Genomic DNA, 19,836 nt, shown 5'->3' with positions numbered 1-19,836 from the left:
TTTCTGAAATACACTCTAATCTGTATTTAATGAAATCACAAAATCCAGCAAGAAAGTTTATTAAATGGATAAATTTATCAAATATTTAATATTTTAAGCTATGCAGTTGCTCCTCCCCACTTTGCATTTTGACTTTTGTCATGTTATCGTGGTTTTTTCCCCCCTCAAAATATATTCATTCGCCTTTAGTAATGGGCCTGTCTCTTTCTTTCCAAAAATTTTAAGAAAGCAAGTTCTTCACAGGAGGGCAATATAGTTATAGTACCTTTTGTTGAATAGACCTATTATTTTAGATTTTCCAAAATCTGATAGTTTGTAAACTCTCTTTTTTCAAAATCAATCTTAGGATTTTTTCATTAAAGCTGAGTAGTGTTTTGTTTCCAACTCGTTACAAGTCCTTGTGAACATTGGTACAAATGGCTATTACGTTTTAGCAATTTGAAGCAGTGATAGTTAGTAGACATAAGAATAACAGCTGATGCACAATATTAATCGTGATAGGACAAATTTAGCCATCGCCAGCTGCAACAGGTTGACCAAAATGAAACAATTACGACTGCGATTAAAATACTATAAATTGGAACCCATTGACCACTACAAAAGGCTTTAAATAATTTGTAAAATGGTTTTCCACCAAAATCAAACACTTTTATGAACTAATTAATTTAACCAATGCTTATTAACTTCAACAAATGAATATATTGTTTAGCACTTAAAAAGTTTTTAAAAAATGTCATTTTCCCAATTTTGCCCTTTGTTAGTCATCTATTTTAACTCTTATAAAAAGTGAAATATTACAAAAAATTTCAAGAGATTATAAATAATGAATTTACTTACTGTGGACTCAACACATAAACCTTTCAACCTTCTAAATGCTGAGCGGCATTTGGAATCGATATTTTGCTTTATTTTGCTCCAGTCCTTTTCAGTTATATTAAAATGTACTGATAAATGACCTAAATAAACATACACAAATTATCACAATGTTATTTGCATTATTATTATTATTATTCTATTTCCATTTCAAAGGTTAACAATATTGAAGCTGGACAAATATTTTGAATTAAATGGGCAATTTGCCAGTAATGGTAACGTATGCATCTTATAAAACTCAAAAAATAATGTTTAGGAAACTGATGCACAAACTTATTTTTTGTGTTAATTACTGCTGCTTAAAATACTGCTAACAGAGCAGTTTGACAATTTTAGGGTATAAATTTGAAGTTTTTCAGTTTTAAAAACAATTTCTTTTTTGTTTGATTTAATGCACTATATACACTTAATTTTCAAGAGAGATTTATAATATATTTCACCAAAATCACATCAATACTTGACAGTTTTCTTGAATTTATTTATTTATTTATTTATTATTATTATTATTTTTTTGAACATATAAAATCTCAGAACTTTCTTTTCTTTTTAATTATTTTCTCTTTTGTTTTTTCAAAATATTTCAAGCATCAGGATACAGTTGTCCAACTGTATATTTGTATTGTCTGGGTATACATTTTACTTGTTTGAATAGAAAAAGTGAATACTGTGGGAAAAATTATTACATGATGATTAATATGAGTAAGAGACAGTAAGGAAATTTTTTTCTCTCCTTTTTTTTCTATAGGAAATTAGCCTTTGCACTATTCTTCTATGATTAAAAATAACATAATATTTTATGAGATTTCCAGGGCTCCCAACACATTTTAGCCATAGAAAAGGGTAAAAGAGGACCACTTTGAATCAAAAAGGGGACCAAAGAGGACCAGTTAGGATTAAAAAGAGGACCTTGGGAGGACCATTCATAGTTAAACCCAGGGTAGCACCAGGGGCGGCATTTCAGCATTTCATTTGGGGGGTTGAGTTTCTTAAATATGTATTACCGCAGTGCGGTAACAAACACACATTAGCTAACAGGAAGTGGTCATAAAATCGATTTAATATGAATAAAAATTAGTGCTTAGAAGCAATTAAAATTTTGATTCATTTTCTAATAAGTTATCATACAAAACATCTCGATAATGAAGCTTTTATACCTTTTGGAAAAGTTTTAATACATGTTTTTTGGAATTCAGAAGAGCCGGGAATCGTCTTACTATCAGTGCCCAGTGTCGTGCTGTTTTGCCAGTACAGCTAAATAGAAAAGGTTTTTTCTTTCTTTTTTTTTTCTTTTTCCTACTGTGCTTCGAAAATATTTCTCTAACTTAACAAAAATTTTTCTCTACCAGCTGAGCTGATTGGAATCGTTAAAAAATAATTGAAGTAACAAAGTTATGTATGAAAACACTTTTTATGTCTTGCTCTTCAAAATCACAGGCAACTTCAAAAATTGCGAGGAGCTTAATTTTTTATCATTGAATAATCTAGTCTCGTCGGCGCTCTCAGCTTCAATAAGATGTCGTCTACCACCAGCTCTGTTATTCACTATTCCAGGTTGAAGAGTCCATAACAAAGACGGAACTGCAGTCTCTGGGTGTGATAACCGGTCTGTCGGTATTTTGTCTGTAATTTTTCTTGCCTAGTGCTAAAAATTTTACTCATAATTGAAACATTTTATTTTTCGTTTTCAAAAAATCCAATCCAGATAATATAGAGCCAACCATGCAGAAAAATAATTATCATCAAATCTTGTGTTAATTTTATTCGAAAAACTATCTATTACTTCATACAAAATATTAAAAAATCAGTGTTTGACTTCACATCATCATGTGGATTTTTCTTTTTTTTTAGCACCTTTTTAAAATTGGCTAGGAGGAAGAATATTTTTGAAAACGTTTCACCATTGATTGAAATATGCATCTATGTAAAATCTATTTTCATTTTCAATTGCAGATTGAACTTTGGTAGTATGAACGCACAGATCAATTGTAGATTGAACTGTGGCTTGAATAGTTCGAAAATTAAGTGCGGCGGATTGTTTTGATTGAGTAAAGCATTTTTAAAACACTTTCCGCAATAGAAACAAATTGAATAAAAATTCAAACGAAGTCATACATGCTGAAGGGCATGAGATTTTTCACCATTGAAAGAATCGTTTTGCAATAATTCTCACAGTCGTCAAATCACTGCTTTGAAGTTATAGAGAAAGGTTTTTATGGTTTTAACTCTTGAAGACCATCTTGTGTCACTTCGAGATTGCATAACTATAGAGTCCCATAAAAGGTATTTGTTAATATGTTTTTTTTTTATTCAATAAGCACATGCATTTTTAAGAAGTTTCTATGAAAGCAGATAATGCATTGAGCAGCTGAAACGTGCTTCTAGCAAAAGAAAGCGATGAACACTCATTAAATAAATTATATACACTAAAAAAAATGAGCGTAAAAAGTGAATGTAAAATATCAAGGAATTTTCTTGAGAAAACCATGCAGCCACACCACTTTGAACGAGCCTCTCATATTGGACATACCATCGTTACACTGGGCACACAAGTATGAAATATTTAGCCGTGAAAAGGGCCGAAAAATACTTCATGAATTTCTAAGTCATCATCCAAATAACGAAAAACACTTTTTCTAGTCCTGGAATGTGTCGAGTTTCATCAAATAGTTACTGAGAACCAGCGAGATTTTTTTTAATGAACATTGATTTCCGACTTACATAAATTGAATTCACCCATTTTCTATCATTCGGCTTAAAAAATTTGGGGGTGCGACCGCCCCCTCTTGACCCCCCTATTTGCCCGCCCCTGGGTAGCACCAAAAGGCAAATTAGCTGCCTGGCAATAAATACGTGAAGATAATTCGTTAATTAACCAAAATAATGATTTTTAATGATAAATCCTTATCACCTTTTGTACATCTGAACTTCTTATCCATTGAATTATATTATTCACACAAACATTTGGATGAGGGGGGGGGGGGGGAGTGACAAGCAAGCATGTGACTGACCATCTTACCGAGTAACTTTAATTGTAAAATAAATTTTCTACTACTTAACAGGTAAAAACTGGCTAGTTAAAAATAATCACCCAAGTGACCGATCAATCAGTGCATACCTAATAAAGACCTTTTAGATACAGTTATTACAGTAAACACCTTAGTACATAGTAGTTAACAAAATTTTTCACGTAACAAGTTTAAAGAGAATTCATTTTGATATAAGGTACTGCAAGACAAGAAGATATAGTTTGGAGGCCAGGAGGTCCCCCTCCCCCTCCACAGCCCTTGGTTTTTACACATATTTCCAGCTAAAATATGGTAAGTTTATATACATATGAGAGTTTATGACCAAACACCAAAGCAGGAGGTAATTTCTGGCTACGCTACTAACTGACTAAGTTCAAAAATATTAGAGGTTTGCAAATCATTTCTTCATATGTATGTATTATTTGTTCAGGCACCAAAAAAATATTGTAACTGTCTTCAAGTACATATAAAAATTAGTGAGAAAGAAAATTTTTTCATTAAAGTTACCATACCCAAAAATATACAAATGCTGCTTTAGCGATAAATACACTGAATGTAAATTTGAGCCTGCTTTTACTGGATAACTTAATGTAATAAATAAATGTGTAAGTTTAGATTCATAGAGCTATATTTTCAAATTGAAAATACTCATTATGAATACTTAAAAAAATAAGGATACAAAGTTTTTTAGTTTTTAAAAATAAAATTAAATAAAAAAATTTGAGGTAGAACGTGTCAAAACAGCTTCCAATTAAAAAAAATATTAAAATAATTACAAGATGCAAAAGGATTGAAATCTCGCACAAGATAATCAAATTTTCGCGAAGTAGAACATGTAGTAGTTCACTGTTGGCATAATTTCCAAAAAAAAAAAAAATTCTCTAAAACTAAACATGACTAAAATTGAACATAAAATATGCTAGTCTAGGATAGCATATGTGAAAATAACATTCGATTGCGCAAAATATGTACAAGATGCTAACAGATTGAAATCTCAAAGACAAGAAGCAATTCCTCGCGAAGTTCGAGTAAGTGCAATGCTGCTATGGTCCAAAAATAAGAAAGTTTATTATCTATTAAAATTAAACAAAAAATAAGCTATTCTATGATGGTGTATGTCAAAATAACTTCCGATTGCCAAAAATATCATAACATTAACAAGATGCAAAAAGATCGCGAAGTGCGAGTAAGTTCACCATGGTTTCGAAAAAAAAAGTAGTTTATTACCAATTAAAATCAAACAAAAAATAAGCTAATCTATGGTGGCGTATGCCAAAATAACTTCCGATTGCCAAAAATATCAAAATATTAACAAGATGCAAAAAGATTGAAATCTCGAACACGACAAGCAATTTTCCGCGAAGTGCGAGTAAGTTCAATGTTGCCATGATTTTGAAAAAAAAAGTAAGTCTCTTATCTATTAAAATTAAACAAAAAATAAGCTAATCTATGGTGGAGTGTCTCAAAATTACTTCTGATTGACAAAAATATCAAATTATTTACAAGATGCAAAAAGATTGAAATCTCAAACACGACAAGCACTTTCCGCTAAGTGCGAGAAAGTTCAATGTTGCTATGGTACCAAAAATATAAAAATTAATTGTCTATTAAAATTAACCAAAAAATAAGCTAATCTAAGAAGGTGTTATGTCAAAATAACTTCCGATTGCCAAAAATATCATAACATTAACAAGATGCAAAAGCGAGTAAGTTCAATGTTGCCATGGTTTCGAAAAAAAAGTAGTCTCTTATCTATTAAAATTAAACAAAAAAATAAGCTAATCTATGGTGGAGTGTGTCAAAATAACTTCTGATTGCCAAAAATATCAAAATATTTACAAGATGCAAAGAGATTGAAATCTCAAAACCCAACAAGCAATTTTCGGCGAAGTCCAAGAAAGTTTGATGTTATCATGGTTCCGAAAAAAAAGTTTATTATTTATTGTAATTAAACATACAATAAGCTAATCTAAGTTAATGAATGCTACAGTAACTTCTGATTGTCAAAAACATCAAAATATTAACAAGATGCAAAAAGATTGAACTCGGAAACACAGGAAGTAATTTTTCACGATGCTACATATCGAACACAAGTTCTGAAAATTCCACTGATGAAACATTCTTGATTTTTTTCAAGTGCGTACGAACCCGTGAAAAATATCGGTAGCAAAATGCTTTGATTTCACGCCATAACTCTTCCCCCAAACTTCTCCATTTGCTAGATTTCCATATTACAGCGGTGTGAGGAGGAGTAATGACGTCAATCTGAAGCGAAATAATACCAGAAAGTCAAGTTCAATAGAAAAACGGCGCTGCGGCAGCGTGTTCGGGCTTAACATAAGTCAGCACACAGTATCTTTTAATGTAATGAAAATTTTTAAAATCTGATTTTTTAGTAAAAACAATACAAAAGCGGACTAAACGGACCAAAATGTTAAAAAGCGGTCTAAATACAAATACAAATACAAATGTGACGACCAGCAACAGGCTCTGGGCCCAGCTAGGCTGGTCCTAGTCAATTAATTAGTCCCCAATGAAGATCAATGGCCCTCTTAAAGCTATCCACTCCTTTGCTCATTACCACCTCTTCCGGTAAGCTATTCCAAGTGCCCACGACCCTGCTAAAGTAGTAGTTTTTCCTGATTTCCAAGTTAGTCTGAGATTTAAATAGCTTAAAACAATGACCCCTTGTCCTGCTTTCCCCGCAAAAATTTAATCCATTTACATCTTTCATTTTGATAAATTTAAATAACTGAATCATGTCCCCTCTGACTCTCCTTTGCTCCAGGCTATACATGTTAAGCCTATTAAGTCTGGTATCATAATCTAAATCTGAGAGTCCCCTTACTAATTTAGTTACCCTTCTTTGAACCCTTTCCAATACAAAAATATCTTTCTTCAGATAAGGCGACCAAAACTGAACAGCATACTCCAAATGAGGTCTTACTAAACTCCTATATAAAGGCAGAAGAACTTTCTTAGATTTGTTTAAAATAACAAATTATATAAAAAATATAAAATATAAAATATATATAAAATTTAGGGTAAAGCGGACTTTACCCTAAAAAACGGACTGGCGGGAAAAGCGGACCATTTGGGAGCCCTGGATTTCAAGCAATGGCGGATCCAGAGGCAATCGCACCCCCCCCCCCCCAATATTTGTAAATTCAAAAAATTCCCGAGAAAAGGTCCCCAAACTCTCCTCTACCCCCCAACCCATCACAAAAAATCGCCTACAACTTTAATTCCAAAAATTTTCCAGGGGAGAATCCCTCAACCCCCCCCCCTCTCCAATGTCATCAAAAATTGTCAAAATTCTGAATTTTTGGAGCTTTGATTTAAAAAAAAATGCCAGAATCGAAAACTTTTTCGAAAACGTTGTTAATGAGGGCTTTCAATTAAGTTTTAGAACTGTAATTCCAAAAGAATTCCGAGGGAGAGCCCAGGAACTGGAGTCCTTTCCCTAACATCAAAAAAGACCCTCTAACATTACATTTTTGAAGCTTTAATATCGCAAAGTTGAGGGATAGCTCCTGAACCCTTCCTTTAACACGATTAAAAATGACCAACCATCGCATTTCAAAGCTCCAATTTCCAACAATTTCCGATGGAAAGTTTCAAACCTTGTTCCTTCCCTCTACATCATAAGAAATGGCTTACTACTGCCTTTTCAGGCCTACAATTTCGAAAATTTTCCGGAGAGGAGTCCCCATGTCCTTCTTTATTCAACTTTCAACATCATTCAAAGATCGTCGAAAACAACGTTTCTGGAACTCCTACATCGAAAAGTTTCTCGGGAAAAGTTCTGAACCATATGTCTTCTGCTACGTCGTCAAAAATGGCCTACAATTTCATTTTTAGGGCTTCAATTCCAAAATTTTTTCTGGGTTAAAGCTCCCGTAGCTCCTGATTTTTAGCATTACTAAAGATATCTAAAATTGCATTTTTGAAGCTCTAATATCAAAAAGTGATTGGGGAGAATTCCCGAATCTCATCTTTCCCTTCAAGAAAAAAAAGATAGCAAACAATTGTGTTTTTGAAAATATATCCTTAAATTTGAATAAAGACTCTGGAGAGGAACCCCTAAATCACTGACGGCTCGTGCCTTAATTTAGCGAGTGGGCTCCGCTGCATAAAGTTTTCTCAATAAAATTTATACAGATACAATGGAGAGGACTGCAGTTAGTAACGCTGAACAATATAAGAGAGTCCTTATTGCAGCTGCTTCATTTCGAACTTCTCTTCCACTTCAAAGTTGAAATTGTTTTAGAAAAATATCCACTTGGGCATTTTTTTTGGAAATTCAAGGTAAACAATTTAAATTTAAAGACAAAATACCCACCCCATTTGAAATTGAGAAAAAAGCACCTAGTATGAGTGACCTAAAGCCAATAAATTTTTAATTAATTAAACTAGAGCATTGAAACTCTCTTCATAAAGTTTGAAACAATCTGAATTTTTAAAATAAACAATTAAAAAAAACCAATAGTTTGGTCATTTTTGAGGTTATGGGGCCCTACGCCTTTAAGGACTTAAGGTGATGTAGCGGATGTACCGGATCAAAAATTTAAATAATTTAGGTTTGTTCCGCCTCATAGTACTACAGAATAGAAAACACACATCGATAACACCAAGAAAACGATTAATACTTATTACTTTGGCCAAATATCAGAACAAAAAAGAAAACTGAATAGATCTCGCCCAATTGAAGTTTTTTTTTGTAAAAATTCAGAACTTTTCACTCTCAAAACCAACTATTCGAAAACAAAATCTTCATTCAGAAATTCCGATCATATTAGTTCCAAACAGAAAAATAAATAAATAATAATTATGCGATGCAATGCGGTAGAATCGGGAAGAACGCATAAAATGGAAAATGCCTGTTCCAGATATTTACAGCCATTTAAAATTAAAGACAAATACAAAAGAAGGACGGTGGAAAACGATAAGAGCACTTTCTTTCATTCAGTGGGCTAGCCGTTTTTTGCCCATTTGAGCTGTTGTTTCATACAAGTGACGTGTGTCAAATCCTTCCCCACCTGCTATTGCCTTTGTATTGCTATTGAGTAGAGCTATTCTTTGGAGGGCAGGGCCGAATTTGGAAGTGTGGAGGCCCCGGGGCAACAAAGGAGTGGAGGCCCCTAATCGGGGTTCGAAAAGATCATCATATTTTCAAAAATATCCGATACTTTGATATATACTTGGCTCCCAAAAGTGTTCGTACACCTTGAAATTTTGTAGTAAAACCAAAATAACGCAAAGCTGATTTCGAATATGAAGTCCAATTTTTTTTCACACCATTCCTATGCCATTCTGAAAAAAATCTAGTAGTTTTTTTCAAATATTGCCAGATTTTATTTTTGAAATTTGTCAAAAAACGAAGAGACAAAGAAAAAATACGCCACAAAAGTCATCGTACACTGAAATATTTTTGAATAAATTGATGATTAAAATTATCATATGTGGTTTTTTTTGTTATTTTTGTATTGTAATGACACTGTAAAGTCATTTGCCTTTAATTTTTTGTTTATTTATTCCCTAATATTCTGTTTATTATTTTTTAATGGCAGCTATAAGTAGAAAATAACAAACACTATTCGAAATTTGATTTTTTTCCCCTCACAGTAGACATAAATTGGTTTAAAATGTCTCTAAATTAGTTAATTTATACCATTCTATAGTGAAGTGCTTAAAAAAATGATTTAAAGACAAGAATCGGATCGAAAACAAGGTAAGAAAAGGTCAACTGGCAAAGTTAACAAAGTCTGATCGGAGGTTTACAGTTAAAAAAAATATGAAAAATACACATTTGTGTGCTGAAAAAGTTTCTGCAGAATTGAATGAAACATTTTATGTTTAATTTTCACCTAAAATTGTTCGTCAAGTTCTCTGATTAGCGGGATGTCTTCATGCAGAAATTTTCTTGTTCGTGAGAAAAACAGTAAGCTTGCGCTTTCAGTCGTAAAATCAATGATAATTAAGTTCAAAAAGTTTTGGAACAACTTCTTAGTTATAGAGGAAAATAAATTCAATATTTTGGGTTAAATTGTTGTATATCTGTCAATAGAAGAAAAAATTAGGAATTTAATCTTAAAAACCTAGTTGGATCACTTAATCAGGACGGTGAAAGTGTTCTTGTGTGAGGGTGCATAAGTGCATCAGGACTCGGAAATCTAGAATTTTTAAAAGAAATAATGAATCATGCTGTTCATTTAAATATTTTAAAACACAATTTTAAACTATTAGCCCAAAATTTGGTAATCGGAAACAACTTTGTTTTTTATCGATATAACGATAAGAAGTTCACGTTTGCGTTTGATGTCTCAAAAATTGTCCTTAAAATTAGAAATATCTCCTAAATTGCCAGAGTTCAACTTAATGTAACATATTTAGAGATATTTGGAGGCTAGATTACAAATATACAGCTCTGAAACGAAAATAGAGCTAGAAACAGTAAAACTCGAAGTGTGGTTGAACACTTACTCAGAAATTGCATAAAAAAGAAAAAAAATAAACAATGAAATCTATTCCCACACGTTAAAAAGCTGTTATTGATACTGTGTGATATTCTACTAAATAATAATTTTGTAAAAAGTTAGATTATTTGCTAATATTTTGACATTTTATCAAAGTGTACGAAGACTTTTGTGAGATAAAATTTCCGGCACTTTTTGGTTTTTGATTTTTAAAAAATTAAGTTTTAATGTTTTATTAAAAATTTTCATGTAGTTTTGTTAAAAATAGATCATAGATCTTGTAATTAAATACCTATTCCGAAATATTAATTTTAACCAATGCATGGGGCCTTTTTCATTGAAAGTCGTAGGTGTACGAACACTTTTGGGAGCCACTGTATGTATATATCCGATATTTTCAACTAATATCGGAAAGTTAGGATATTTTGTAAAAATTTTATCGGGGGGGCCCCGGGGCAGTAGCCCCGCCTGCCCTCCCCTAAATCCGGCCCTGTTGGAGGGCTAGGGAGCTGGAGCCCATGCAGCAGAAATCGGAGTGACACGGACTTGCGGTTTTGGTGTCTGGTTGAATCGTCGTGATTGGTTAGGAGCAGAGGTGTGGCAAGACAGGGGAGGGGCAAACTCGTCGAACCCCTAAGAATCATTCTCAGAGTTTGCAAGCACAAACGCTAACAGATGGAAAACTTTTCAGTTTAGAAGCGATATGCAGAGTGTTAGAGATTTAAAATGTGTTTCATGTCCCCAATTCGATGTTTGTTTGTTGTTTTTTTTTAAAATTTTTTAGCGAAATACTAAACGTTATTTTGACATGATCTATATAGTTGTGTACAATTTTTCTGGGTGGGCCTGGCCCACCTGGCCCATAGTGACGAGCCGCCCCTGCCCCAAATCTTCCTTCCTCTTATTAACCACCAAATAGTCTAAAAATGCGTTTCTGACAAAACATTTCGGGGAGAGCCTGCAAACACTCCTATGCGTGTATATTAAACAACTCAATCAACAAACAAATCCATAACCATCTTCACATTTTATTTCAAAATACAATTTTAGTATTTTATTGTGTTTGGTACTTTTCTTTCTGCAACCTTTCTTTTACAATGAAAAAAGTTCAATTGAGGACCTAAATGGCTACTGAAGACACTTCACAAGTCCTCAAATGAATCAAAAGTTGAAGGGTTTAATTTAGGTAATGGATCCAAAATTTTAGTAGAAACTTTTTTTTATTCTTGTGATACTTGAAACACTTATAACTTTTATTCAAACTCTTTGAACAATACACATTATTCGAAAAAAAAAAAAAAAAAACATGCTTCAGTTCATAATTTTTTTTTTAAATTTTATTTTCTTCAGTCACCCCCCTCCCTCCCCATAATGAATTACTCAATCACCCCTCCCAACAGGGTCATCTGGATTGACCACTGCTTTCAATAACGGTAATTGAATTAAACCTTACTTAGCAATTGCTAAAACAGATCTTTCACAAAAATGTTGGCACCCCCCCCTTCATAAATTAAACATCTCTGATATAATATTTTATACCCCAATCTTTACTTGAAATTCAGCTTGCATTGCCTCTTCACTAGTGATTTTTTGCTTTTGCATCCATATCCCCCCCCCCCGTCTGAATGTAATAAATTTGTCAAAAGAAATTGGTAACAGCATCACAAAATAATTAAAAACCCTCAAAATCTGAATTCTGTAAATAAATTCTGAACATACTTTTTACACAAATAAATTGTATTTAATTGTTGTTAAGGTATATTGAAATTATCATTAATGCACTATTTTTAAGAATTTTATAAATAATTACAATGATTCACTCAAACACATTAATATATATCATATTTTCTTTCAAAAATTGTTGGATAGAAATTATTTTTGAAAAAAAAAAATATTTCTGAAAAAAATAGCAAAGTTTCTTTTATTTTTTATTTATTTTTTGGGAAGTTTTGTTTTTCAGATAATTTGTCACAAGTCTGAGATTGATGTTTGTGGTCAGATGTTGCAAGGAATTTCATTTCACTCAATCTGGCAGTTTCCATCTTATTTTTTTCTAGTAAGTTATATCTTTATTAAAATGTAATGTGCTTGTTTTTAAATTCATCATTGGATTTTATAGATTTAATGACTTGATTCCTCGTTAAAAATACTTTTAACTGAATTTTGTATATAGTGAATAATAAGTTAATGCTGTTCATATAAAGAAAACCTGGGAAGAATAATACAAACAAAATAAATGAAATTCAACCTTGGAATTATCTTTAAAAAAATCAATTCCAAATTTTTTACTTACATTTAATACCATGAATTAGTAGGGGATCAAGTTGTTTCTTTTTGTGCTTTCCCATCCCAGAAATATTGGAGCATGCTAGAGTTTCTCGATTAAACAAGTAATCAAGTAGTGTCAAGGCCATCTTTTCAGCAGTATTACAAGAGTCATTTATGTGAAGAAGTTCACTGCAATAAAAATTTCAATCAATAATATTTTGAAATGACTTAGACATAAGTCACTTTTTATGTTTAACTGTTTTTCACCTAAGTGTAAAATCTCAATCATTATTTGTCTGTTAGCGTGTAAAAGATGACTTTGTGAAGTCACTTCAGAATAAAAAACAAGAAGTTCTGTCTAGAACTAAACGAGCCTACTTTCCCATATACCAATATTGACTTTCTAGTATCTGACCAGTATTCTCAAAATTAGCTAAAATCGTAAATTATTTCAAACATATTTTTTAAATATTTTAAGCTGATTTCGAGAAATAAAGTATGCCTCTCTCATCTAAAGAATTAGATACGTAAAAAATAAATAAAAGAACAAATAAAATATCAGCACCTTTTAAACAAAGCAGCTAAATACATTTTTTTCATCAAAAAAAAAAAAAATAAATAAATAAATAAAATAAAATAAAAAACAATCTTCAACCGCTTTCAAAAAGGAAAAAAAAAAAGAATTCAAATTAAAAGCTCATTAAAATAAATACATCATATCAAAAAAAAAAAAGTGTGTTTTTCCCCTGTTGCGAAAAAATTTTTAAGAATGAATTAATGTACTTTCAAAAATAAATAAAAACAATAAAATGTCAACTTAAAGAAATAATTTTCAGTGTCGAAAAAAAATCGTCTGCGCATATCTTTATGTAGAAACAAAAAGGACTCCGAATTTCTCCGCCAAAAACTGAACACATAAACTAAAACTTTAGCATGAAAATAAAATCAAAACATATTAAAAACAATTATTTCACAGTAAAAACCATGGCTGCGGAGTCGGAGTCCATCTGATTTTGGGACAAAAGAGTTAGATTTGAGAGCCGAAAGTTTTAAATTCAAAGACTCAGAGTTGAAATCGGTCATTTCCCCAAAAAGGCTGCAAGTCTGCCAATATTTGCAGAGTCGAAGTCAGACTTAATATTTAATACAGGAGTCGGAGTCAGAGTCGAATTTCCAAAAGTCGGAGTCAGTCATATTTCCTCTGTGCATAAATTTTTGCCAAAGCTACGAAGTCAGATTCAAAGTCGGGGAGTCGGAGTTTGAGTAATTTTCGGGCAGAGGAGTCGGAGTTTGAGTAATTTTCGGGCAGAGGAGTCGGAGTCGGGAGCCTCAAAATTATCGGAGTCGGGAGTATATCGTCGCTATTTCCAACAAAATTTGTTTGAAGTAAATCTGCTTTTAAGTTCGGAATCTATATTGACTTTCAGTTTCTCCGTAGGTGCTAATGTTAAGAGATTTGAACTGTTCAAAAAAAACGAAAACTTGTTCAAATCAAAAAGATATTTTTTATACATGTTTTTCATCAAAAGCTTTTCCCAACAAAGTTTGTTTGGAGCCACTTCACCTCTAAGTTCAAGATTTATTTTTGCTTTGAATTTCCCCATAGGCGCTAATGTTAAGTTTTTTTGAACTGTTCAAAGTTGAACAAAAAATTGTTCAAATCAAAAAATGAATTTGGGAATGAGATGTCCTCGCCGAGATTCTTCTGACAAAAAAAAAATGTTCGAATCGGACTATTCATTCAAAAGTTATTAGGGGGGACAGACCGACAGACATTTTCCCCCATCTCAATACCCTACTTTCCAATTTTTAATTTTTCAATATTTATCTAACTATTTTATTTACTTTTGACTTTTTTTTTGGATATTTTTAAGATGCACTAAGCCTTCTTTCATGCTTTTTTCTTCTTTCTCTGACTTTTACTGGGAAAGTAGACTAAAAATCCATTTCAGATTTAAACTCATAAAACATAAATTTAAATAAATTAAAAAAGACACACTTCAGAACTAACTAGTTTTACTAGTCTCTGTACTTTAATTTAAATATATATGAAAACAATGAGGTTAAAAAAGGCTAGATGTGAAGTATTTTGTAAAGTAAGACATTTTATAAATTTTTTCTCTGAGTTTTATTTATGCGAAAGAAAAATTGTGTTTTGAAAATTGTGTAGGGTCACCTTAAGGGTCACCAAATTACTGAATGAACTGCAGCATAACCTTTTTTAAAAATAAATTTGTTTGAAAGTTTTTTTTCTTTTCAATTTTATATTTATAGTTTAAGTTGAATTGTTAACTTTTTATAACATTCTCAAATGTTACATGTAATGAAGGGCTAAACATATTGAATTATCAGACAGCGTGAACTAAATCAACACAGGAAAACTTACTTTCGACATGCTTAATATGCAAACTAAGACTAAATAGCCGGATTAGCCCGGAACTTTTTTTCCTTTGCAATGTATTTTATTTTTCAAAAAAATGTTTTCCCCAAAGATTATTAAAATTTTTTAAATTTTCCGATGTTTAAAATTAATTTTTTTAAAAATGTTTGAAATTGTAAACAATCAGCAATTATTTGTTGAAAATTATTATTTACAGCATCTTTTTATGTTTCATCCATTCCATATGTCATTCATAATGTTAGCATTTTTCGGTAATAGTGCAGCAATCTTCTGGCATCTGCTTTCAGTTTATGATATTCCTTTTTATTTTCTCACTAGTGGCACCCGCACGGCTTCGCCCGTAATAGAAAAATTAAAGGTCTTTTGGTTCGCTTGTATATTTACAAATGATGTATGGTGAATTTTCTCGCCAATTGGCTTGTACCAACGTTACAGTTCCACGTTATGATAATTTCGTATCTCGCCAATTGGCTTGTGCCCATGTTACGATTCCACGTTATGATAATTTCGTAATTTATGATAGTTTTCTTTTCTGAAAATTTGAATAAAAAAAGAACCACATCAAATTTTCGAAAAATCGCTTCGAGGTGCACACCCCCATGCTACATACTAACTTTGTGCCAAATTTCATGAAAATCGGCCGAACGGTTTAAGCGCTATGCGCGTCACAGACATCCTACGGACATCCTACAGACATCCTACAGACATCCTCCGGACAGAGAGACTTACTGCTTTATTATTAGTAAAGATTAGTATACAATACAAAGCATATTGAGCAAAAACGCAAAATTATTTTTGGATAGTTTATTAACTGTATCTATATTGTAAGAAACACATAAGAAATAAAAAGCAACCTCCGCAAATCATACATCAATGCAAATTATTTTTCTCCGTTTACAGTCTTTTGATGATATTTCAAAAGAATTAATTTCTTTCCTCCTATTCTTTTCAACACCTACCGTAAGACTTTTAAACCCTCATACAATACATTAAAAAGTTAAAGAGAAAAATGAAAAATAATAAAGAGATGAATTGGTAATGGATTATTTTAATGCATTATGAATAAAAAACTTGTTTTCTGCAATCGTGAGGATTGTTTTATTTTTCATCAACAATGTCATTTCAAGTGAAAAATCTTACCTGGGCAATATATGGCATCGAACACGGCATTCAGGGTTGTTCGGATCACCAAGCCAAGAGCCATATGGATAATTACCTAGAATAGGATAAGCAAAAGAAAAGGAAACTTAAGGAATTTCAAAAATATTAAGTAAAGAGTACTAAAATGCAAAATGTGTATGAAAAACATATGAATGTATGTGATCTATATTTTCGTTTTTGTTCGACTATCTTATGCTCAACAAAAATTAGAACTTTTATCTTTTCTTTGTGCGTTTTTAAATAAAAATTGTCGCCCCAGTGTGAAGATCAGATTCTTCCAGTTGTTCGCTGTTTTAGATCAATGTGTAGGACCAATCTAAAAATTCTTGCACCGACCACACTCGTTGCGAAAAGACATTCCAATTTAGGGAGTTGTGACTCTACTATCAAAAATTCTTTGGATTATTCAGGGAGAGACATGAATGCATACCTGTAGCCTCCTTTCCCCTTTTCCTACGAAAACTACACCCAGCCGTGTAGTTTTCATAAACCGCCTAAATCTATCGAAAGTTGAAGATTTGTGTACACATAGAATTTCTCTGTTTGGTGTAAGAGGATGTGTCAGTGACGCTCAAGGGAAAATTTTGAAATCCGCTGTCATCACAGTTCGAATTCCAGACATTGTCAACACCATCTGTCTGTTGAAAACAGAAGCGAGTTCGCCTGCCTAATAAGCCCCGGATATAAGGAAAAATTAGGAGGCCAGGAGAGAGGACAGATGTGAAGCAAAGTCAACCAAGAGCTTGGACGATGAGCTGTTGGTTAGTTCAAAATATCTTGTAATTTAAAGTATTGTAAAATAGCTGTAAATCAAGGGCACCCATATGCAAAATTTTAAGGAGGGGCTCAAATATTTTCCCCAAGGAAACTGATTTCAGTATACAGATTAGATTATAATTTTGACATTTTTAATAACTTATTCATTAATGACTGGAAAATAAATCTTTATACATTTTTGCAAAGAAAAAAGCACTAAAAGCAAGGAAGTTCTCATTTCTAAGGCAAGGGCTTGAGCTTCCACTTGCCCCCCTATATGTGCGCCCTTGCTGTAAATATCAGATATATAAAACGTCTTTAAAAGACGTTGTATCATTCTCATTTTATTACATGACAAGTTCAATATGTCAGACCAGGTTGATAAAATTGTAGCTGTCATCTAGGCACTTAACTATTGATCACAAAGAGGCTTCTGGTGATATTCTTAAAAAACACCTTGGTTTCATGGCAACCCTAGACCCTCAGATGCCAAATTGTTCTTTTTTCAAGATTGCCCACAATTTATTGCAAAAATGGCGGCAAATTCAAATCTTGCGTTAATTTTGGGACACCCTTTATAAAAGTGAAAAGTCTAGATGAATGCAGTGGTGGAGCTAGGAAATCCCTGACGGAGAGACGAGCTGCCTGACAGAGGGGCATAGCCAAATCTTAGTTTGCAAGATTCCCCTCCCCCCTCCAATTTAGGTGATAAAGAAACTAACTCTTGCGTCTAACATCCCGAATTCCCCATAAAATTTAAAAGCAAAAAATAAAAAGTTTAAAATAGATAAAATGAAATATCTAGGGGAAAAAATCAAATTTAAAATGAGAAATATGAAACTAGGCTTTTGCGAGCAGGGTTATCGCGAGAACAATAAACTAGAACTGTCTGAGAATCAGAATTTGATGAAAAATCTAAATATGATGTAAAATCATTATAAATGTGTGCTCTAGAGTTTAAGCAGAGAAAGAGACTTAACAACAGGAATTTAGTTGTTAGTGTAATGCTGCACTTACCGAAATTAGGGGGGTTCAGGAGATTTTCGAAATTGTGGCTCTGAAAACGCAATTTTAGATGATTTCATGGAGAGAAGGGTATTTTATAGGGAGTGAGAGTCGAGCTGCACCATCGAAAAAGTTTCAAAATTAAAGTATCAAAAACGCAATTGTAGGTCATGTTTGGTAAGGTTAGGGTGATGGGGTTTGTGACCGATTAAGATACTGAGACTTTCTCCCCCTCCCCCCCCCTCCTTCCGTAATCAAACCTTATAAACACACAAATTTATGGGGTGGCAACTCCAGGGCTCAAGGGAAATGCGGTGCTCATGCACTAGCTAAAAATATTTATTGGGGAGCAGAGAAACCCACATCTTAAGTAAGCAGAAGAAGAGTAACTAATTTTTTGCTGGAAAATTCAAAAGAAACTTGCGCCTGATGCCTAGCTTTATATTAAGATGAACCTTGCGAGTCAGAACATGTAATTTATTTATATTTTTTTCATTATTTTATTTTTCCGAGATAACTTGCAAAAGCACGGAAAAGGGAAGACAATCAGAACTACTAAGTTTTGCTAAAACAAAAGCAGAATCAAGAGAAAAAATTGAAAATCTTTTGTAGAGCCTTGCTTGTTAAAACCAACTACAAGTAATTTATTTGATAACAAATAGAAACTGGAAACAGATAACAATTTTGCACTAAAAAAAATTAGAAAAGGTGCAAATTTTTACGGTTTTTAATTATTTTCTCTGGTAAATGGTAATAAAAGGTCTACATTGATTAGGCCTAGCTGGTGATGGATGGAGACGGGGGGGGGGGGGGGGCAGCCGGGCTGATCAGATAAATAATCATGATAGTTTCATAGGGGCTGCCAACATATTTCATTCCTAGATTTTTAAAAATATTATCCTGCAAATCACAGCTATTTGGAGGAAAATGTTTCGTCTGTAGAAGCATGTTCAAAATAGAAAATAAAAGTTAAAATGTAGTGAGCAAGATTTAAATTAGTGAAATGAATAGTCACACCAGTAGTTCTAAGCAGTACTGTGGACTCGGAAGAAAAATAACCGATTCCAACTTTGGGAATTTTAGAGCCTTCGACTCCGATTCCACAAGAACTGTCAGGGTTGCAGATTTTAAGGGAAAATGATCAACTCTGATTCTTTACCTCAAAATCAGTTCGACTCCAACTCCTTAGCCTTGGTTCTAAGTTTTTGAATGTACAAAACGAAAGTAATGTGTGTGTTTTGTGTAATCAAAGAAAAAAAATCAATGGAACTTGATCATATGGTCGGCACCATGCTAAACCAACGAAGGTGAAAAATTGCGAATCTCGTTTTTTAAATTCAATGGTTTTACAGTAGTACTCAAAAAGGGCTGTTACTACTTCAAACAATACGTTTTACACTAAAAGTTATCAATAAAAATTAAAACATTTAAAATAACTAAACGCGTCTGGTGGACAAAAATATTGTTTCGGCTCTCCTAAAAAGAGCCAATTTTCTCATTCATTAGTTCAGCATAGTTCGACGATATTACGCCATAAACAAACTTCTTAAGTATCAAAGTGATTAACATTAATTGCACCAATTTCTCTTGTGTAAGTTCTTGTGTAATTCGAAAATGCATAACCATTAGATTCAAACTTTTTATTGAACATGCCAGTTGAAATCTGTATACTCTCAAATTTCAAATTTTAATTCACTTTCCAGACCAAGGGGAAAAATGTAAGTTCTAAGTCCTACCCCAAAATTTCCCTACATGGACCTTTTTTGCAGATCTACGGAGTCGGAGGGAAAATGGCTGACTCTAACTTCAAAAATTTTAGAGCATTCAACTCCTTTACCCTAAAATTAGTTAGACTCCAACTCTCACTCCG

At 32.6% G+C, this 19,836-nt stretch overlaps 1 protein-coding gene across 2 annotated transcripts in view; it reads right to left on the bottom strand.

Annotated features, from left to right (window-relative positions):
• Positions 1–19,836, bottom strand: part of LOC129234576 (protein BANP-like) — a 32,984-nt gene that overhangs the window by 201 nt on the left and 12,947 nt on the right. For both annotated transcript variants that reach the window (XM_054868598.1, XM_054868597.1), the window contains exons 4-6: positions 16,185–16,260; positions 12,669–12,832; positions 838–956 (exon numbers count right to left, since the gene is read on the bottom strand). In XM_054868598.1, coding sequence (XP_054724573.1) covers positions 838–956; positions 12,669–12,832; positions 16,185–16,260 — 359 coding nt within the window. The remainder of the gene's footprint in view (positions 1–837; positions 957–12,668; positions 12,833–16,184; positions 16,261–19,836) is intronic.

The sequence above is a fragment of the Uloborus diversus genome, chromosome 1 (assembly GCF_026930045.1).
Source record: "Uloborus diversus isolate 005 chromosome 1, Udiv.v.3.1, whole genome shotgun sequence".
NCBI lineage: Eukaryota > Metazoa > Arthropoda > Arachnida > Araneae > Uloboridae > Uloborus > Uloborus diversus.
The sequence above is the reverse complement of the archived record's forward strand: the minus strand, read 5'-3'. Positions and strand labels throughout refer to the sequence as shown.